Genomic DNA, 23,549 nt, shown 5'->3' on the forward strand with positions numbered 1-23,549 from the left:
CTGAAAAAAAAATGATTTTACCTAAAACTCTGCAGAAGCCTGCACCAGAGAATTGTATAGTTGGAAGGGACCCCTGAGGGTCATCTAGCCAAACCCCTGGGGCAATGCAGGGATCTCAATTAGACCACCCCTGACCGATGGCCATCTGTCTTCTGTTTTTCCCCTCCACCAGGACACACAACAATGGAGACTGGAGGTGGGGGAAAAGATAAATTTTGACAATGGGTCAGATTTGTCAGGCGCGTGCAGGAACAGCTTGAAGACTTTACACAGAGAGGAACCCCACACTGGTTTCCCCGCATGTTACATTACAGGCAGGGAGCCAGCTCAGACAGAGAGAAAGACATGGGGAAGGACAAAACAGTACCAAAGTCCACTAAAAAAAAAAAAAAAGTCTTGGGTCTAGGAATATTTTTCTGCAAAAGCATCAGACTGGTTGTCAAAATTGTGAACTTCATTAATAGATCCTATTTAAAGGAATTGGTCAATTAGCCACAGAAATGCTTTGCTGATTTTTCTCATCTTCTTTGAATTACACAACTGCTTTTGGGGGGTCCTAGCTTCATGCAGGGGAGACTGATGGGGAATAGTGGAGGGAGGCGGATCCTACTTTCATGCAGGGGAGGCTGGGGGCAAAGGGGAGGTTGGCCTGTCAAGCACTCAGGGCAGCGCTGAGTTGCTCCTCCTGGCGCCATGTGTGGCCAAAACGAGGTGGCAGCGCTGCCATTGTCCCGCACACTCCACTTTCGGGTGCAGCAAAGGCTTTTTGGACGGGGATTGGAGCCCAAAGGACAGGCAGCGGCCTTGGCAGGTTTCCCCAGCAGCCCAGAAAGTCGGCCTGAATTGAAATTTCAGCCTTCACGACATAGGAAAACGGCCAAGTAAACAGCTATTTTCATGGAGGTGGCTCAAGATATTAACTGATATACATGAAATTTCATATATAGCTATATAATCCTTAGTGTAATAAGATAAGACCTTTGGAGTAGGCATTTTTTTTTTAAAAAAAATTATGAACTGCCCTAGTAGGGCAGTAATTGTTCCTTTATAATTTGTCACCTTCCTCCATGATGGCACCCGGGGTGACCTGCCCACCCCGCCCACCCCTGGTACTAGGCAAAAGCTTTATAACCAGGCTTTGGGCCTTTGTCTGTGGCCTTTTAGAGTTGTGCAGGGTGTTTTTAATGTATTTCTTTTTTCTCTTGGTTTTATTATATCCATGGTTGGTTTTTTTTTTTTTTTGTATGTCTGTTTGTTTGCTTGTAAATCACTTAATGGAGACAAGACAGAGGTGATCTTAATCAGTTGGAAGGTAGAAGAGAAAATCTGCAGGCTCCCTTGTTAGAACAGCTCCACTGACTACCAGTCTGTTTTCGGGCACAATTCAAAGTGCTGGTTGTTACCTATAAAGCTATATGATAGACAATTCCTTTATTTGAGTCCTGATTTGTCTTCTATATCTCACAATGAACAACATTCCACACTAGAACTTTAAACAATTTTATGTTGATACCTGGTCTTAAATCAATCCCCTACTACTTTCTCTGGGACTTTTTTTTTTGGGGGGGGGGTTCACTGCTGGGTGATGACGTGGGAGTGATTACTTACCAACTAATTCTGGCTTGAATGCATTGTGTTAGATTGGAACATGTGATACTGAAAGTAACTTGACTAAGTGAGGTTGCAAACCTCTGCATTCTTATTTCAGCCTCATTAAGTAGAACTTTCTTCTAAGTACAGTAGGATTGAAATATTATTAATTAAAATTACAACCATGTGTTCTTAGAGTTTTATTTATTAAACCTTCAAATATCAACTTTCACCAAAATATAGGAGATAGGTGTCAGTGTTTTGGAGTGGAGGTTAATTACTGATGAAAAATTATATTCATCTTTGGTATGGGAGAATAGACAATACAGAAAATGAAGGCATGCAACCTGCCTAAGGTGGGTTGTGCCTGGTCGATGGCTACTAAAAAGCTTTTTAGTAGATTTGTTTCCTTGGAACCATTCCAGTTTTGCTTCAGGCCTGGTCATGGGACAGGAAAACTGCCTTGGTCACTCTGGTTAATAACATTTATCAGGAAAGAGATGCAGGGAGTTCCTTCCTGCTTGTTCTCCTTGATTTCCTAATGCATTTGATGCTGTTGAAACTTCAATTGGTCCAAACTGCAGCAGTCAGATAGCTGACTGGGAATTCCTTCAGAACTGATATGACCTCTGTTTTAAAACAGCTGAACTGGTTGCCAGTTTGTTTCTTTGCCCAATTCACAATGCGCACATCAGCGTTTAAAGTCCTAAACTACACAGGACCCCATTACTCATTCCCTACATACCATCTCTGGTACTGAAATTGCATATGATGCCCTCTTGTTAATTCCACCAACCTTTTAAGTTTGGTGGCTGATAGCCTGGGTGAGGACATTCTGTCTTTTCTCTCTTGTGTTTTAGGGTGGCTCTCTACTACTGCAGAAAGCCTGCTAGACAGATACAACAAGAGCTGAAATTGGTGAGGCCATTCTCTGTAGCAGCCCCTAAGTTGTGGAACTCCCTTTCCTCAGAGGGGTTTCTAGCACCGTCATAATACAGCTTTCAGTGAATGCTGAAGATGCACTCGTTCACACTGGCATTTGATACTCCAGGTGTCTATTTTTAGGACCCACCTTATCTTTATAATTCTGTTTTAAATTGTTTTTCATATTGTATACAATTGTGTTTTAATACTATTGTTGTCTTTTAATAGTTGTAACCAACCCTGGGAGCCTAGGGTGAAGTGTGGGTTATGTAGTAGTAGTAGTATTATCATCATTATATCTCCACCCCCATCGTTCAGCCTGGACATTGAGGTCCTCCTCCAAGGGTCTTCTGCTGGTTCCCTCACTGTGAGAAGCAAAGTTAAAGGGAAGCAGGAAGAGGGACTTTTTTATAGTGGCACCCTACCTGTGGAATGCCCTATGTTAAGATGTCAAGGAGACAAAGAATTATACAATTTTTAGAAGACACCTGAAGGCAGCCCTGTATTGAGAAGGTTTTAATGTTTGATGTTTTACTATGTTTTTATATATATGCTGTAAGCTGCCCAGAGTGGCCAGGGAAACCCAGCCAGATGCATGAGGTATATAAAAAAATATTAGTAGTAGTAGTAGTAGTAGTAGTAGTAGTAGTAGTAATAGAAGAAATAGGAATAATCAAGCTCCCATGCTTGAATTCACATGAGATCCTTAGCAACAGCATTTCCAATGATACATTTAAGTAATATTACAAGAAAGAGATGCATATATGTTTTCATTTTGTTTTTCTTATAACTCGCTCCCAACTGTTCAGATCAGGAGCAGAACTCAGAGAAACTAATAATGGTGTACTTCCACTAAACGGCATCTAAGAGAAAAATAAAAAGACAGACCTCTTTCATATTTTCCTTTGCATTATATGTTCTCTACTATTTAGGTCAGGCCTCAGCACAATGATGTAGCATTTAGGGAAAAAGATGCAACCCAGTAAGCCAGCAGTGGAGCATAAGATGGAGAAGATCTCCACAGCCACCATGTATTTTCCTTTGGTGCTCAGATAGGTGGGAACAAAGGATAACCACACACTACAAAACAGCAACATGCTGAAAGTGATGAACTTGGCTTCATTGAAACTGTCAGGTAACTTCCTGGCTAGAAAAGCCACAATGAAACTGATAATGGCTAGAAAGCCCATATAGCCCAAAACACAGTAAAACATGGTAGCTGAATTCTCATTACAAACTAGTATGATTTCCCCATAGAATGAGTGTGGGTCTGTATCTGGGAATGGAGGAGCAGTACTTAACCAAAGAGTACAAACACCAGCTTGAATAAAAGTGGAGAGAAGGATAATAGAATTTGCTGTTCTTTTGCCAACCCATTTCCTCATTTTAGCACCGGGTTTGGTTGCCATGAAGGCCAGAACCACAGTGATGGTCTTTGCCAGTACAGAAGAGAGGGCCAAAGAGAAGATGATGCCAAAAGCTGTTTGTCGGAGAGGGCAGGTTGCCTTTCCAGGCTGTCCGATGAAGAGCAGGGAACAGAGGAAACAAAGGAGGAGGGAAACAAGAAGGATATAGGTGAGGTTCCGGTTGTTAGCTTTTACTATTGGACTCTCCTTGTGCTTCACAAAAATTCCAAGAACTGAAGCTGCAACAACAGAGAGAGAAATAGCCATAATAAATAAGATGATTCCCAAATCTTCATTGTAAGTAAGGTAGCTAATAATCCTTGGAATGCACTGAGTTTGGTTTTCATTGGCATACTGTTCTTCTGGACAATTTATGCAGGCATCCATATCTTCAAAAATAAAAAATTAACAGGAAGAGGGATTTTAATATTCCTAAATGCAGAACAACATCTATCTAAGAAGCCTTAAAACCTCATGAGAAGTTTTGTTCTTTTACAATGATAAAAAGTTGTACTGTATTGTTTGAAAAATATTTATTTAAAATTTAAACCACCATTATATTCATGCAGTTTACATTCTCCTAAGAAATAAATACTAGATACCTTTTATTATGAAAATGGCTTCATATTTCAATATATAATTTTTTATTTTTGGGAGGGTCTAGCATTTTTTAAATTAGTTAATTTTACAATTTGTTTTTAAGGGGAGGATGGGAAGGCTGCTATGGGAGTAAGCCGTGGTCAACAGAATGGCTGGGGCAGGTTTCAGTAGGGGAGTTTTATTGGGACATCTGATCACAGTGATCACAGGCAGGAGGAGTTGTCTGAGGGCCAGATCATGCCATTACCAAGCAGGTAGGTTTAGTCATTATCTGAAGAATATTCTTGCCTCTGGGTCTGATCCTGACCAGAAGGATACAGAGGGATACATGTATAAACAATGGTGTCCCATATGAAACCTAAAGGGGCACTGTGCAATGCCAGGTCAATGATTCACAAGGCCACTGCCATTCTGTCAAGCCCTATTCTGGAAGTTTTTAATGTTTGATGTATTTATCTTGTTTTTAATATGTTATTGGGAGCCGCCCAGAGTGGCTGGGGAAACCTATCCAGATGGGCACAGTGAAAATAATAAATTAAGACAACTGCAGCCCTGCATAGTGAGGTTTGTCATATTTGATACTTTATTGTATTTTTAATATTTTAAAGTTAACTAGAGTGGTTGGGGCAACCCAGTCGGATGGGTGGCATATAAATAATAACCTTATTGTTATTGTTATTGCTATTATTCTGTCTCCCACCTCTCTTATCAGAGATCATTCCTTCTGGACATGGCACACAATCATAACAACAAATTTTTGCTCCCTCCTTCCTTTTCCTGTTGTAGCCAGGATAGCAGTTGTCATTACACACAGAAACTGGTAGTACCTGCACAGAAACATGATGGATGATGAGAAAAAATGGGTGGTGGTGGGGAGTTCAATAAGATGTAATAAAACAAATGAATCTGCTTCATATGACATAACATGGTTATAGAGCAGCCATTTTGACAGCAATTTTTTTTTGGGGGGGGCGGTCAGGGATTCTTGTTTTCTTTAAAAACTGAAATAATGCAATAAACTGGAAGATTCTCTGAAAAATTCATGTAAATTGTCTCTTATATACTCACCTGATTAAAGCTTTGGTGCCAGACAATTTGGTCATCATGAATGGTTAACTCTTTGCCTTGAGGAGCCTGAGGATCTAGTGTTCCAACTTTTACTCTAACCACTGATGCATTCAGAAACATCATCCAATTTGTAACATCAAAGCCTGTTACTAATTCTCCACTGTCATCAAAATGTATTGTTTCTCCAACACTGTTATTGAACATGATGAGCTTTAGAAAGTGATGGATCTGTATTCAAAGAGAATCCAAAGACAGGAAGCACTAGGTCTTTCAAATTATTTTATTGAGCTTTACAAAGGCCTATCATACTACATTTATATTTGTTGTGATTCTATATTTCTAGTAGCCTTCATTTGTCCCAATTTTTACTTTCACTGTTATTATAATGAAGTTAGCATTAACTATCCAAATGGATTCATAAATAAGAGCAGCATAAAACAAAAGAACACCAAAATATTTTAATTGAATGGTTTTCGAAATTTTGGTTCATTTATGAGCTTGCATAAAAGAGAGAGAGAGAGAGAGAGAGAGAGAGAGAGAAAGAAAGAAAGAAAGACAGAAAGACAGAAAGAAAGAAAGAAAGAAAGAAAGAAAGAAAGAAAGAAAGAAAGAAAGTTGTAATAACCTGCCATGGTTGCACTTTGTGAAACACCAATCTCCAATCTTCTAACAACCTTCTATGCTTCAATCTCAATCTGTATAGGTCATGCAAAGCATGTGCCATGGCATAGACAGCATTGTAGACACTGTAACTATGGCCAGTCATCTTCATTTCAAACAAAATACCAGGAATGCTCTCCAGCTTCTCCTCCCCAGTGCATGTTTCCTTTTCATCTTCCTCCTGCTTCTTTAATGAACAGCTGAATGCCTGTTCCCAGAAGTCCTGGATAAATCCATCTCCTTTCACCCCAAAAGGCTTTATCTCCTCAATAAACTTTTGAAAGCCTGGTGGCTGATTTGAGTGAGCAGTGAAGGATATGGAACCATGGAAGGTTTGCATATCCCACGTCTTCTGAATGGACACTGATGTGAAATCCCAGTGGGATGTAACAATCCACACTTTACCGAGAGGAGGCCATGACACATAGGATGTTGCAAATAGAAATATCCTTATAATCTGAAAAGATGGAGGTTCTCCATATACAAAGAATACATTGACTTTTGTGTCAATGAGAACTTCATAGGGTTTCAAGTTTTCTAAAAGCATGTCAATCATATTCTCCACATAGCTCCATGTTGGCAGTCTTATTATGAAAGCATAACATATGCCATTCTGGGAAAGCATTGGCATCATTGTTTGTAGAAACCTGTCCCCTTTGTCATCATTCACAGCACCAACCCCAACCCATTTCCATCCAAAATGCTGAAGTAATCTCACAACTCCCATTTGCTGGTAGGATTCAGTTGGGACCATTTGGTACAGAAAAGGGAATAGCATTTTGGAACCTTTTAATGGCAAGAAAGATCCATAAGGGAGCTGAAATAAAATAAAAGAATATTGGAATTAATTTTGTCCCACAAAATTATAGAGTCCAAGTGCCATAAATGTATGCAAATAAACAAACATGTATGTAAACATGTGGATTTAGAAATGAAAGCAAAAGGAATTTCTGGAGTTTTGTATCACAAGACATTGGGCTGGAGTGGAATAATTGCAAGGATGGTTTGGCCTGTTTCATATAACTGAACATATTAACTGAACTATTACTATCCAGAAAAAGACTAGAGGGGCATGCCCAGCCCTAGTAGCTGATGAACAGTAATTGAGTAAAGTTTTCAAACGAGCTGTGAGTCCATCTGCAGTTGTCATAATCAACTCAATTTAAACAATCTGCTTACCAAAATATCACTAGGAGCATGGTCAAAACTACATTCATAAGAGCCAGATAATATGTCATATGTGCATGCTTCATACAGCTTACCTGTGGAATTTTTTGCGTGGCTGAAATGAAAGCCATATTGACAGAGATCTCAGAGAAACATCCGCCAATGATAGCTATCAATTGGTTTTGCTTGTCACAACTGAAATTGGGGACAAACTTCTTTTGTGTGGAAAGCAGGCTCAGTGTGGCCTTATAAGTCATTCTTGCAGTCAAGTAGCTATTGAGGATGTGGATACCCAGAGAGACGTTTGGCAAGATGTTGGGATTCTCATTGATCTCTTTGACAGCAAATGCTAAGGCCAGGATGTGCTGGTAGTTCTTAGGCACTGAACTGTAATAAAGGTGACAGCTGTTTAATAAAATCACCACCACCACAACAAAATGCATTTGTACTCTTCAGCATCTTTTATCCAAATGTTTCCAAGATGGTGGCAAACTTTAGAACCACTTTAGAAAATAATAGACTTAAAAAGAATTGAGATTTAAAATACATTTTGTAGACTGAAAGTGAAAGAAAACAGAATTTGTCTTACACTGGTTCATCGACCCAGATCTGTGTAGGCTGTTCCTTGAAACTGAGGCTACCATAGTTTAAGAAGACTTGGGAAACCATCTCCCCAATGATCAGGTCACCCGGTTGGTAAAATTCATGAGGAATAGGGAGGGGATCATCATATATGCTGCAGTTAATGGAATACTTCTTGCATATAGCATGAGACAGAAGTACAAGCAGCAACACCACCATAAGCATGATCCTGTCAAAAACGTTTCACCTCCAAATGTACATTCTCATGTTTACATAAAGAGTGACAAAATCAGTTGATGGGAAACATGATCCAACATGTATATGGGAAACGATCATAAAAGAAAATGAAAGAGTCCTGCCTATGCCTATATTCAGTGATCAAGAATACAAAATATTTATATGTTTTTTTCATATTGTGATTGTTGATCTTGCTGAAAATATCTGTCCCTCCACTGTGTAGGAGGATGGATACCGGTAATTTTGACAATGATTGGTGTGATTAAAATCTCCCCTGTGTACTGATGTTCCTTGAAGTTGTGCCCTGAATAACAAATGTACTGTGTATTTTTCTACCTAAACTCTACAGCTATATTTTCTTTTCTGAGGGGTAACAAATGTGCCAGTGGCCCTTAGCCAGAAAGTTGTACACTCCTTTTATCCTGGACTTGAGTTAAATCCACATAACAGACAACTCACTTAAAGACCAGGAAATCTAAGGTTCATTGTTACTATGATGGGAATATATTTTTTATCAGAACTCTTCAAATTCTTGTTTGTTTTATTTATTGTTTTTGTTACTATAATTTTTAAATTATTTACAGTATTTATTTATGCAATACTATATATGTTCGTTCATTTCTTCATCACATTTTACATCCTACCTTTATCTGCCAAGAATCTCACTGTGGTGCACATAGTTTTTCTCCCCCCATTTCATCCTCACAGCAACCCTGTGAGGTAGGTTAGGCTAAGTGATGGTGACTGCTCCAAGGTTCCCCAGCGAGCTTTATGGCTGACTAGGGATTCAAACCCTGCTCTCACAGTTCCTAGTCCAACACTCTAACCATTACACCACACCATGTTCACACTGAAAACTTCAGGAAGAAAGGAAGAAAAATATTCAGCCATACGAGTTTATATATTCTAAATTTTAACTGTGTGTATGTTTCAACAATTCCTAGGGGGTTTGCATTCACAAAATGCACACATACTGTATGGTTGCATGGACTCAATTCAAAGTGCTAGTTTTGTCCTATAAAGTATTAAACAGCTCGGGATCACAATACCTCAAGGACCACCTCTCCCTATATGAACCTACCTGGATTCCGTGATCATCATCTGAGGCCCTTCTTCTTGTGCCACCTCCACAAAAGCTCCAGAGGGTGGCAGCACAAGAACGAGCCTTTTCTGCAGTGGTTCCTGATTTGTGGAATGCTCTTCCTGGGATGGTTTGACTCATGCCTTCATTATACACCTTTAGTGTGCGATGAAAACATTCTTTTCAACCAAGTCTTGGACTGATTAGCGTCCTATAGCCTTTTAAATGTGTTTGTTGGAGGGGTGAGGGTGGGGGAAAGGGAGGTTGTGCTTTTCATTATTGTTTTTATTATATGTATTGTGTTTTTATCTTGCAACTTTATGTTTCCCTTACGTACTTGCCACCTTGTAAGCACAGTACTCTAATATTACTTTGATAAATGTATGGTATTTTAAAACTGATTTTCTTATTAAAAACAAACAAACACATGCCTAAATGGAATTAAACAGAGCATGATTATGTGAATGTGAAATGTAAACTGGACAGACATAAGTAGGTTTTTCAATCAAAATCCCTGTGTTCCTTCAATGTATGCAGGAGTTCATATGAACTTCATAATTCCTTTGATTATGGAGCTTCTGATTAATGATCACTGTGTGGGATTAGAAGAATATTATCTGAACCATGAGTAATGGACCAAGAACTATAACATCAACTCAGAGGATAAGCTTTTCACTCCATCCTGTTTGAAATATGGCAAACCTAACAGAGGACACAATCTTGCTGCTCTTCTCTGACTGAGAGGAGAGGTCTCCTATGGAACCATTTTCTTTCCAGCCAACTGGAACAACTGGTGGCTGACTACAGTGAGGGCCCTTCAAAAATCATCCAGATCCCCTGAGGAAGTGGGACTTACTGCACGGCAATTAAGTCAACATCTGTAAGGCTTCACTTGGAGATAGGCCTCTGCAGAGTTAATGGTTCACAAAGCTACCATATCAGAGCCTTAGGTGGTCTTAGTGCCTTAAACAGCTGACAGGACACTTTTGGAGCACCCAGTGAGCTTCATAGCAAAAGGTAGTTAGTGTTGCTTTCCTTTCTGGTTGGTTGTCCCCACCCACTTTTAGTTGCCACCTCTGTCTCTGTCCTCTCATCAAATCAAAATCTTATCAAATGTCCCTTATGTCCCTCACAGCAGTGCCTAATAACCAAAAGGTACTCTGGTCATAAGCATTCCATGCAACGTGTGTGTGTGTGTGTGTGTGTGTGTGTGTGGTAATTCTATGCCATTAGTATGTGGGCACAAGGTGGTATACAAATAAAAAATAATAATAAATCTAAAGTTTGCTGCCATGGCAACACACACATAATGGAGAGATGGAAATATATTATTTCATTTTCTTTTCCTTATCAGTTCCTCCCTACTGATCAACTGATGCCTCAGCACAATGATGTAGCATTTAGGGGAAAGATGCAACCCAGTAATCCAGCATGTCTGAGGTGGGTTCAAGTCTATTCACAGGAATTAAACAGAGACGTCTGCACCCTTGCTTGAATTTTGTTGGGATCTCTACCAACACATTATTCCTCTGCCTCCCAGCCTCAATATAAATTAAAAACAAAGAGATGCACACATATATTTCATTTTATTTTCCTCATAAGGTGTTCCCTGCTGTTCAGCTCAGGCCTCAGCAGAATAATGTAGCATTTTGGGGAAAAGATGCAACACAGTAATCCGGCACTGGAACATAAGATGGAGAAGATCTCCACAGCCACCATGTATTTTCCTTTTGTGCTCAGGTAGGTTGGAACAAAGGATAACCACACACTACAAAAGACCAACATGCTGAAAGTGATGAACTTGGCCTCATTGAAGCTGTCAGGTAACTTCCTGGCAAGAAAAGCCACAATGAAGCTGATTATGGCCAGGGAACCCATATAGCTCAAGACACAGTAAAACATCGTAGCTGAACCTTCATTACATTGCAATATCATATTTCCATATGATGAGTGCATGTCTGTATCTGGGAACGGTGGGTAAGTACATAACCAAACAGTACAAATGTCAGCCTGAGCAAAGGAACAAAAAAGAACAATAGAATTTGCTACTCCTTTCCCCACCCATTTCCTCATCTTGGCTCCTGGTTTGGTTGCCATGAATGCCAGAACCACAGTGATGGTCTTTGCCAGCACTGAAGAAAGGGCCAAAGAGAAGATGATACCAAAAGCTGTTTGTCGGAGAATGCATGTCACCTTTCCAGGCTGTCCAATGAAGAGCAAGGAACAAAGGAAGCAAAGAAGAAGAGAGATGAGGAGCATGTAGGTGAGGGTTCGGTTGTTGGCTTTCACTATTGGGGTGTCCTTGTGTTTAATAAAAGTTAAAAATACAAAAGCTGTGATCAAAGAGAAAGCAATAGCCAAGGTAGCTAAGATGATCCCTAAATTTTCTTTGTAAGAGAGGTAGCTTACAACTCTTGGAATGCATTTAGTTTGGTTCTTGTTGGGATACTGATCTTCTGGACATTCAACACAGGCATCCATATCTGAAAAATGAAAGAGACATTTATTTATCTTAAAAAGCAGCAGTGGTTATATTTCCAGGTGTCAAAAGGCTGACGATGCCTAAATCAAGCTTAAACAATGCACCTATGTGAAGAAGGGATAGGATTTGTTACTCCATATGGCTAGCAGTGCTGGTTGAGCTTTGTGAGTTCAGAATATTTAGGCTGTCATTTGGGATCCAAAAGAGCATCTACTCTGTGGTGAAGCTCACTTCTTTCACTTTGCTTAATTTTGGCTTAGCTTGAAGTTTCTCTCACACACGTGGGCATGAGTGCACATGCACACTTGTTTCAAAGCCTTTGGGGACCCATTTGCCTTTTGGGGGTTTAATACTTTGAACTTGTCCATTTGGAAATTGTTTGGACTTATTCTTTTCTACGCAAGTTCTTTGGGGTGGGTGCTTGGGCCTATAAACAATTTTGGATGTATTTTCTTTTTGATTTTGGCTTGTTTTCAAGTGAGTAATTGAATCTGTCCTTTGACAGGTAGGTATCATATTCTTTCCATTTTCCTTAATATTTTGCGTACATTACTATATAGATGGAATATGCAAAGCTTTTAAGCAGTTTGCACAGGTGGAAATTTTGGGTGATAAGTAGAAGTGAAGCTGTATAATAGTTTAAAAATATTATTTTTGCATGCTAGAATTATTGTGTTCTTCCATGTAATCATTATTTGCATATATGGCTCAATATTTCTGCCTTCCTTAGTTTTAATCCATGTTTATTACTCTTTGTTATTATTATGCTCATATATTCATTGATCTTCCACTGATGTATTCAAAATATACATTTCAAAATGGATCGTAGCCTTTTGATTTCTGTGTCATCACCACCCTTTTCCCTATTTTCACTGTAATGAATAAATAAATATATTACTTTATGGAAATTGTTTGGTACATCTGTACATTATGGTTAGATCTACTTAGCTATAAAAACACTCTGAAAATGCTCTGTAAAAAGTGGTTGATATTGAAAATATCACTGAGTTGTGATTTCAGCTGCACTGCTGTCACAGTGTTATAACACATTTATAATGCTGTATTTTGACTAATGCAGCTGAGTCCATATGTCTCCTACCTATTTTGCTGGAGATCATTCCTTCTGGACATGCAGCACAATCATAGCAGCAAAATTTCTCTCCCTCCTTCTTCTTTCTGCTGTAGCCGGGATAACAATTGTCGTTGCACACAGAAACTGGGAGCACCTGCACAGAACCGTGAAGGATGATCAGCAGTAAAAATTGGGGTTTGGGCTATAGAATGATGGGCCTCCAAATAGTGAAGCGAGCTTTAGATAATTTATTTATATTTCATCTTTTATTTATTACATGTTTATACTGCCCTTCCTCCAAAGATCACAGAGTAGCTTACAATAGAAAAAACAGTTTGGAAGGGAATGCCAGAGACATTTGAAAGACTCATTAATTGGGGAGCTTCAGATCACATAGTCTTCAGATCACATAGTAGATAACTCAAACCTGTGCAGAGCTGCTTTCTCCACACCTAACCAGAATTACATCTGAGTAACAAGTTTTATTACTAAGAGTAATGCTCCAACTCTGAAGATGACCATTTAAAGTAACTGCTGCTCTGATGCCCAGGATATAGAAATAACTTGGGAGGTGATAAAGGCACTTTGCAGATGAGACTTAAATAATAGATAGATAGATAGATTCTTTATTGTCATTACACAAGTGCAACATTGCACAAGTGCAACGAAATTGGATGCCATCCCTTAAAAACAACAAAAGCAAAACAACAACAACAACCAAACAAACCACATTCCAGCCACACCCACACCCACACCCATCAAACTCCCAGGTCACACTATCGAGTTACAGCATTTAAAAAGGCCACAGCTCTTGGATAGAAACTATTTTTCAGTCTATTTGTCCTTGACTTGATGTTTCTATATCTCCTGCCAGAAGGCAGTAGTGCAAACAGACTGTATCCCGGGTGAGATGCATCCTGCAGGATGTTGTTTGCTTTCCTAAGACAACGGGAACCGTACAGTTCTTCCAAAGATGGGAGAGGATGACCAATAATCCTTTGGGCTGTGGTTATGACCTTCTGGAGCACCTTCCTCTTCCTAGCTGTACAACTGGAGAACCAGGCACAAATACAGTATGTGAGAATGCTCTCTATGGAGCCTCGGTAGAAGGACACCAGCAGTCTCTCACTCAGATCCTATGACTTTTTGAAGGATTATTGATGGTTTGGAATATGATTTTTCAAATTCCTTGATGTAAAAAGCAGCAATTTTAAAGATGACTGTTGGGGAGGCATTTCCTGGGTAACTTGTATATTAAAGCAAATGCAATCATGAGCTTAGAAAAATAAACAAAAGAACTATCAGTTAATTTGGAAGTAGAAAAGTTTGATATCATAACACTTTGATTATACATTGAGAAAGAAGAGGATTATGATTATACATTCAGAAAGAAGAGGAATAGGGGGGGGGCCCTAAGAATAATTCTGTAGCTGAAGAGATGGTAAAATGCTGAATTGGCATTTTCCCTCTTATACTTGAAGGAGCGTCCCCACCCTCATCATTCAGCTCCAGACACTGAGGTCCAGCATCGATCAGATGTCAAGGAAATAAACAACTATCTGACTTTTAGAAGACATCTGAAGGCAGCCCTGTTTAGGGAAGTTTTTAATGTCTGATGTTTTATTGTATTTTTAATATTTTGTTGGAGACTGCCCAGAGTGGCTAGGGAAACCCAGCCAGATGGGCGGGATATATATAAATAAATAAATTATCATTATCATATATCCAAGCATTTGCCAGGGGAGAAGTTTGCAGCTGAACAAAGTCACATAGAGAGAATGCAGGGAGATCAAGACAGAAGCAAGGAACATTGTGATTTTTAAAAGTGTGTGTGAAATCTTCCTTAAGTGTAGTTGAAGTCAGGTATGGGTTACTTGTACTAAGGTACAATATAACATGTGAATGCACCTTATGTCTTACCTGATTAAAGCCATGATGCCACATAATTTGGTCATAATTAATGGTCAGTTCACTGCCTGGAGGAGCCTGAGGTTCTAGCTTTCCAACTTTTACTCTGACCACTGAGCCATTGGGGAACATCATCCAGTTTGTAATATCAAAGCCTGCAACTAATTCTCTTTCTTCATTAAAGTGGATAGTGTCTCCAACACTGTTATTGAATAAGATGCTTCTAAGAAAATGATGAACCTAAAAATGAATATGAAGAATGGGGTAACTCTGTTTTAAATGATTTAAATGAGATTCACAAAGTGCTTTTAAACAAACAAATATTGAGTTTTCATTCTTACCTAAGAATAGTTGCAAATCCTGGAATACCCACTTCCCACATTTAAAGCTGTGTTAATACACAACAAAAACATCCATGAAACAACTTTAGTAGACTATTTCGTGAAACTGTTCCTTTTACCTCTGTATTATAAGCTAGCTTACCTTCCTACCACCCTTTTAAAAAAGAGAACTATAACTACCTGCCACGGTTTCACGTTCTGTAATACCAATCTGTTCCTTTTATCCAAACTTCTACGTTTTGAGCTGGATTTGTAAATGTCTTGCAAAGCATGTGCAACAGCATATACAGCATTGTAGATACTGTAGCTGTGACCTGTCATTTTCATTTCAAATAATATTCCAGGAATGCTCTCCAGCTTTTCCTCTCCAGTACAGGCACTCTCCTCATCCTCCATGAGCATTTTTAATGAACAGCTGAAGGCCTGTTCCCAAAAGTCATGGATAAAACCATCTCCTTTCGACCAGGAAGGATTTAATGTTTGAATGAATTCTTGGAATCCTAATGGCTGATCTGAGTGAACAGTGAAGGATAAGGATCCATGGAATGTTTGCATTTCCCAATTCTTTTGAAGGGACATTGATATGAAATCCCAGTGAGATGTAATAATCCATACTTTATTCAGAGGAGGCCAGCTAGTGAAGCGCATTAGAAATAGCAATATTCTCAAAACTTGAAAAGATGGGTTTTCTCCATATATAAATAATACATTTGCTTTTCCCTGAAAGATGGTTACATAGCTTTGCACATGCTCCAGAAACAACTCTATCAGTTGGTTCACAAAACTCCATTGTGGTAGTCTAATTACGAATGCAGAACAGATGCCATTCTCAGAAAGCAAAGGCAGCATTGTCTGCAAAAACCGGTCCCCTTTGTCATTGTCCACAGCCAAGAGCCCAACCCATGTCCATCCAAAATGCTGAAATAACCGGACAGCTCCCATGTACTGGTGGGCTTCATTTGGGACCATGCGGTACAATAAAGGGAAATACATTTTCTCATCCCCTGATGGTAAAAATGTTCCATAAGTGAGCTGAAAGAAAAATTAACACAATTTTACAGACAAAGAGAATGTTATATCTTAGAATAATAGAGCATCCCTAGCAGATGTCGACCTAGCTTCCACTTGAAAACTTCTAATGCAGGAGAGCTTAAGTACTACATTGGTTCCACTTGTGAACTTCATTTACTATTAAAATGGTTCTACAAATGATGAAACAAAATCTAGTAATGTCACAGAGATAGTCTAGAATTACCTTTTGCCTGCTATATGACAGGTATTCTGGTTTTCACATGTACTATAACATCCCCTCCTCAATTTCTATTTTTCATGCACAGAATCTCAAATATAAGATGGATCTGGTGTTTAAAAATCAGCTCCTGCCAGTGGCTTGGATAGAGGCAGGCCAGATATTGCTCACCTCAGCTTGCCAGAGAGATCCCAGTCACATGGACCAACATCACATTGGGTCTTCTCAACTGGTAAATTTCTGTGGGCATTCCTCAGCTCGTGGGCTGGGTTGAGTTGTATAAAAAAATAACACCGATATTCAAAAAAGGGAAAGCCACAATGCCACACCAATCCAGCTTACATGTTGTAATCAATAAAGATTTGACCCACATTGACCTTTTGGTCATTCCTGTGCTGACCTAATGGGCCTGACCCACAACTACAGCCAGGTTCTTCAGCCATGGATAGGAAGTCCCTACAGAGGGTGGTGAATACAGCCCATGATATCATGGGCTGTCCCCGGAGTTTGCTAGATGACATTGTGGGAGACCGCTGCCTCAGGAGAGTGAGGAAAATTCTTAAGGACCACTCACACCCTGGGCAGCACTTCTTTAATCTCCTACCTACGAGCAGGAGATACAGAAGTAGAGTCAGCCGCACCAACAGGTTAAAGAACAGTTTTTATCCATGGGCTGTTGGACTGCTGAATGGAAAAAAATAGTGGTGTAATTGACTTTCAACAAGCACACAGAACGTGAACAAGACTGAGTGTATGTGTGTGTGGGAAGGGTGCTCATTTAATTTCACTGCACACAGGTGGTGTAGTGACAATAAAGGTTGTTTATTATTTATTTATGATGATGATGATGATTATGATGATGATGATGTTTGGCCATGAGGCAAAGCTGTTGCAAGGCACTCATTACCACTTAGGCCATCTGAGCCATAATTAACAACACTCAATCCAGGATGACCACCTAACTTTTCCCAGTGTTTCTTAGGGAGAATAATCGATTTCTAGAGCAAGCTACATAACATTCAGGTAGACAGCAGAACCACTCACAAGCAGAACCTACTTCATGTTTGGATTAACCTACAACTTTTTGGTCCTCTTCCAGTTTCTTATTGCAACCAGTCAGCAATTTGGCATATCCACCACCTGGATTTTTACCCCTGCATTCTGAGGTGTTTATTTTTCCTCTTAGTTTTATGACATGGGAATCACTTCCACCTCTTCATCTAAGTCACTTAGAATTCTTGGTGTGTGTGTGGGGGGGGGGTTTGGGGGGAGAGATGTTTTGAGTTCAGTACAGAACCCTGTACCACTCCCTTCATTTGAAGAGGACTAATTGATAAATCATTTGAAGAGGACTAACAGAGTATCCTGTTCCACCCTCATGCACTAAACATACCTGAGGAGTCTTCTTGCTTGCTAAAATCACTGCAATGTTAGCAGAGATCTCAGAGAAACATCCTCCAATGAGTGATATCATATTATTCTGGTTGTGACAGCTGAAGTTGGGGACAAATCTTTGTTGTGTGGAAAGGAGGCTTAGAGTGGCTTTGTAGGTCATCCTTGCATTGAAGTAACTATTGAGGATGCGGAAGCCAAGAGAGATATTTGACAAGATTGTGGGGTTCTCATTGATTTCTTTGACCGCAAATGCTAAAGCCAGAATATGTTGGTAGTTCTTAGGCACTGATCTGTAATAACCAATGACAACAAGGATCTGTACTTTTCATCATCATCTGAATTCTTGCAAGGTTGAGGCAAATAATAGAACCATAGAAGACAATAGATTTTTTTTTAAAAAAATGCATCTGAAGTAGATATTTCTCCCATGAAAAGCCACATTCTCTAAATCTGTTTGGATCATTCTGGAGGTTGATAAATTGTCCCCACATACTTATCCCCCACATTTCATTACATGCAATCACTGGCAGCAACGACAACCTAAAGTGTCTCTCTCTGTGTGCTTATCTTCATGCTAATTTTATACAAGATTAATCATAGTAGGCCATTTGAAATTAATGGACATGACTAACTGGGGCTTCATGAGTTCAGTGAATCTAACTTAGTGTATGTGTATTAGAGGATATGTGTTGCATTTGAAGGAAACCTGCATATGAGGCCAAAGCATTAATAGAGATTCAAGAGATATCCAAGATAAATCAGTCTCCCTCCACATTGTTCCAAACCAAACCTAGGTCCTGCAAAGTATCCTGATAAATTTGGAGACAGAGGGTGATTGCCACTGCCTCTGAATGAATTACAACATTCTTTCTGAATTTCCACACATATTGAGAACATGGGGGTCAGGACAGGGGAGAAGAACAGATGAAGGATTATATATATATTATTATATTACCATTAAGTTAGTTCAGTCAACTGATAATGAATTATTTGTATGGTGCCTGCAGGCCACCTCACAAATTACTTTCTAAAACCACATATCTCTTTGATATGCCCCAATAAAGGTTTTGCCCAGTATCTTCTCTGTGTGATGGACTCATGGAGAAAAGCTGCCCAATGAACCCTTGCTGAAGAATGTAGGAGGAAACCTATGTAAGGCTGCTTCCCCTGGAGCTCAAAGCTATTTTGCTTTAAGAGCTTTGTGTCCATCCTCCCTTTGCACAGAGTCTTCACTGAGCAATTTTGGGTCATTGGTTGACAGGGTTGGAAAGCATTTTTTTCTTTTGGGGCACTTGGTTGCCCCACCCCCTTTCCCTCAGTTAAATTATGGCTTTTCTTTGTTAGGTGGAAGAAAATATTTGTATGAGGACAGAAATGGCATTGGGCAGGATCAGCATAGTATAGTGTGTCCCCATAAGGGGCCTGAGGAGAGGATTGACCATGGCAAACCCAAGCGTGGGTTCAGTCTCTGCCTGGTTGGAATCTGCACCCTGGTCTCCCAGTGAGACTTTGCTTGCTTGGCTTGCACCATGGCAAGATTCAACACTGCCCGACTCCCATCGTACAGGTTTGGAACAATCCAAACCCAGCACATCCATTCCATCAACATGGGGCTTGTGGAATGGTGAACTGATCCTGGGACCCAATGCCCTGCCTGCTGCTGTCAATAAAGATTTGGCCTGATTTTATCCCATCACCATGTACAGTCTTGTTATTTTGCTGCTCTCATGGGTCACATAATGTGCCTGCCTGGGCAAATTACTTGTGCAATTTTCATTGTAGAAGTATGAACAACAATTGGGGCAAGACTCTTTCTGTCACTGAATAATCAGATATGATTGTGGACCCCTTTTTCTAGTTTGCAATAAACTGGAGTCTGACTGGGCTGAAAATAAGAGGAAGGATAAAACATAGTGGTATTTCTCAAATTTAATAATAGGGAACAAAAAGACCAGAGGTCTGGAACTGTATGAGAGCGGGAAGAGATTGAGGCAAAGGATGAGAACAAATTGAGAGGAAAACAAAAGTAGTAAAACCCTCTGCTTTTGTGTATTGCATTTCTCATAATAGAGAACAAAAAGACCAGTAGTCCAGAACTGTATGACAGAAGGAAGAGATTCAAGCAAATGATAGGAACAAACTGAGAGGAAAACAAAAGTAGCTAAATCATCTGCTTTTGTATATTGCATTTCTCATAGTTTTGTGGGCTTTTCTATAATTGAACAGCTTTCATATTTGTCAAGGGCACCAACAAACAACAAACAAGTAAATCCTAGAGAGCTTTCTGTTATTAAGATGCATATAAATGTAGTTATTCATAAGTGGACAAATAGAAATAAACTGGGGGGAAAGGTATGGCACCCCATCCCCAATGATTAACAGTTGGAGGTTTGCAGGTTCCACTTTTCTCATGGTATATAGTAAACAAATTATTAAAGCGTTGCATTATTGATATGTTCTGAGTTAATGTGGCCTGAACATAAATTGAGAGAGAGTAAAGAAATTATGACTTACATAGGTTCGTCAATCAATGTCTGCATAGGCTGTTCTGTGAAAGAGAGGTTATCGTAGTTTAAGAACACCTGGGAAACAATCTCCCCAATGATTATTTCACCTGTCTTATAAAAGTTATGAGGAATAGGGAGAGGATCATCATATATGCTGCAGTTAATGGAATGTGTCTTGGATGCAGTTTGACACAACAGTGCAAGCAGCAACACGACCACTAGCATGATGCTGTTGAGAAAACTTTGCCAACCAACATAGGTTACCATGTTTCATATTTGGCTATTTTCAGTTTTGTTAACAGCTTCCCTTGAATGGTGGTAGATAGCCATACTGCACTGATTTACAGCTTAACATCTTAGGAAGTCTGTGCACTGTATCTTGGTCTTATATTTAATTATTGCTCTTTATTCATTAGTATCTCTGAGCAGTATATTCTTCTCACTTTTTGCTATAAGGCTGATTGAATTAAAACCTTCATGAATGCCTGTTTCAGATAGAGAAATTGTTGTCCAAGCAAAAATAAAAGAGTATCCCTGAAAAATCATAATGACTGTATATATATATATAATTAAGATTCATTATTATGAGACAGCTTTATGATGCAAAAGGTCCAATTTTCCACTGTAAAGTGGAATATTAACTGAGCAAGGAGGAAGGATAGTGACTAGGGAAACTCCCTGGGAATTATTTGGGGTTAAAAATCATGGCAGAATCAGCTGATGGAAAACATAACTGAACATAAAAAGGGGAATGGATCATACAGAGAATGACACAGTACTGCCTATGTCTGGATCCACTTCTCAAAAACACAAGGTTTTATATCTTCCTTTTTCAGATGCTGGATGTTCAGATTGCTAATTACTTCTCTCTGTCTGTTGTGTTAGAGGATTGAGACTAGTGATTCTGAGGAAGATAGCTGTGATTAGAATTTCCCCAGAGGGATGATGTCCTTCAAAGGTGAATCATGCTTGACAAAAAATTATTAGGATTTCCCCTCCAGCACTGTGTACAGCTCCACTACCCGATCTAGGACTGTGGATCAGTCCAGACATAACTTGGTCCTACCTGGTGGGGACACAACCCAAATCCAAGCCTGATTTAATCTGGGGGGTGGGACTAATAGTTAAATTGATTTTTTAAAGACCACATAAAAACAAAGCTGGTGGGGCAGGGGGGAAGGCAACATTGCATTTCCCCCTTTCATATCTTACCACACTGAGGACAGGGGGATTCTGTAAGCATCCTCCCTGAGCAGAAGTCATTTGCAAAGGAGCACACAGCAGCTCACAGGATTGATTCTTCTTTCCACTAGCTGGTGAGCAGAGGATTCAATCCTTCTGGGGTCTGGGCTGCCTGCTCTATTTTTCCAACCTGTTGTTTCATCTGCAGACAGCCTTGGATAATTCCAGGTGGCTTGATCTGATCAAGGGGGGGGGGGTCTTTAACCAACTTGGATGGAGAATCTCATGCAAAGCCAGGAAGGTGGCAATAACATTTCTCTTGGACCACAGTTAAGTTCACATATACAGCTCACACATACTGGTATTTGGCGTAACTTGAAGGTCTGTCCTTAAATCAGGGGTTGCCAAAGTGGTACCTGTGAGCTCATGAAAAGTTGTAAAAAATATCTCCTAAGATAATCCACAATGCAAATATTATCTTAAAAGAAATCTACTGTTCAGTCCCTGGTTACACAGGTATGACCTCTTTTTAACTGATTAGGCACCTTTCAATATATTCACAGTCCATTGGATGCCAGGGCTGGACACCCACCATCCGATCTGTTCTGAAAAGAGGAGAGACGCAGGGTGCTATTCTCTGTAGGTATTGAAATGGTTCCTACCCACACTGTTTGAGAAGAGGGGTATATGTGCACTATTTTGTGGTCATCTTTCTCCTTCTTTCTTGTTCTTTCAGAGGAGGCAATTTATTGTTGTTATTATTATTATTATTATTATTATTATTATTATTATTTTATACGCTTACATTGGCCATTAAAAAAAAAGTCTCACACTAGGGCAGCCATTTCTTTTTAATTGCACACATGCCAGCCATTTTGTAACTTGTAGTTTATTAGGCAATGCAGGTACTCCTAGCCAAAGAAGACTCTAATGACAAAAAAAAAAATAAAATGTATCAAAGAGGTACCTACTTACACATTTAGAGGGAGTGCAACCTGTCCTGAATGGGCAACCAGTATGTCATTCAAAAATAGAAAGCACCATGCTCCAAAAATTTTAAAGATTGCTCCCAATGGCTCCAGACAAATGTCAAATAACACGGGGGGGGGGGGGGTCCCCAAAGAACCACATCAAAAAAGTACCAGGGGGTTGGAGAACACTTTCCTAGTATTATTCTGTGAAGTCAGCCATAAAGGAGCACAGCTACTATAGTCTAGCATCTCTGGTAGGCACCCCAACGAGTTAAATCTAGGACAGGCTTCCTTAGACCACCAGATGTTTTGAGACGACAATTACCAGCATCCACTGGTTCTGCTAGCTAGGGATCATGGGAGTTGTAGGCCAAAAACAGCTGAAGGGTCGAGGTTGAGGAAGCCTGATCTAGGAGGATACCAATAAGTGAAAAGCTGCTGAGAGATTAATTAAGAGTAACATGTTGACATTCCTAGCATCCTTCTATAAATAAAAGTGACCCACCTGGTAAATCAGTTCTGATTCAGTCCCCAAACAAAGCCTAAATCCAGATGGAAGTGGATTCAAATAATCAATGTAATTCAGGAACACGTGAAGTTTGTCTCCCTCTCAATCACCTCACCCCCTCCCCCGTGCAAAAAAAGGTATTTCGGAAACTGGCCAGTAGATGTTAAACACCATTTGGTCAAGGATTATCTTTTTAGGGATGGGATACACCTAACTACCCCATTCCAATTGGTTTAGCTAGTCAGGAAGGTAAAATGTCCAGAAGGCATGTGTTCAGATGCATCACTACATGTATCCTTTCCACATTAGGCTGCACCATCTGGAAATGTTCCTTTAACTCTAGGCCAGGTACAGCACTGGAAACCTCAATGAGATTTGCATAGATGTTCGCACCCTTGCTTGTAATCTCATAGGAAATATCACAAAATCTCTCTCTCTCCCACTCCTTCAATATAAATACAAAGAAAAAGAGATGCACATTTAAATTTCATTTTATTTTCCTTGTGAGTTGTTCCCTGTTGTTCAGCTCAGGCCTCAGCACAATGATGTAACATTTTGGGGAAAAGATGCAGCCCAGTAATCCAGCACTGGAACATAAGATGGAGAAGATCTCCACAGC

General features: G+C 39.7%; 1 protein-coding gene across 1 annotated transcript; it reads right to left on the reverse strand.

Annotated features, from left to right (window-relative positions):
- Positions 1-3,407: 3,407 nt before the first annotated feature.
- Positions 3,408-20,536, reverse strand: LOC307201596 (vomeronasal type-2 receptor 26-like; the record flags this gene model as incomplete). Its single annotated transcript, XM_079950876.1, has 10 exons — positions 3,408-4,309; positions 5,221-5,347; positions 5,589-5,816; positions 6,214-7,065; positions 11,725-11,798; positions 12,897-13,023; positions 14,790-15,017; positions 15,299-16,150; positions 17,761-18,052; positions 20,277-20,536. The coding sequence occupies 10 exons, from the start codon at positions 20,534-20,536 to the stop codon at positions 3,408-3,410; spliced, it is 3,942 nt and encodes a 1,313-aa protein (XP_079807002.1).
- Between the last annotated feature and the right edge of the window lie 3,013 nt (positions 20,537-23,549).

This window comes from Podarcis cretensis, assembly GCF_951804945.1.
Source record: "Podarcis cretensis genome assembly, chromosome: 13".
In the NCBI taxonomy this organism is placed as follows: domain Eukaryota; kingdom Metazoa; phylum Chordata; class Lepidosauria; order Squamata; family Lacertidae; genus Podarcis; species Podarcis cretensis.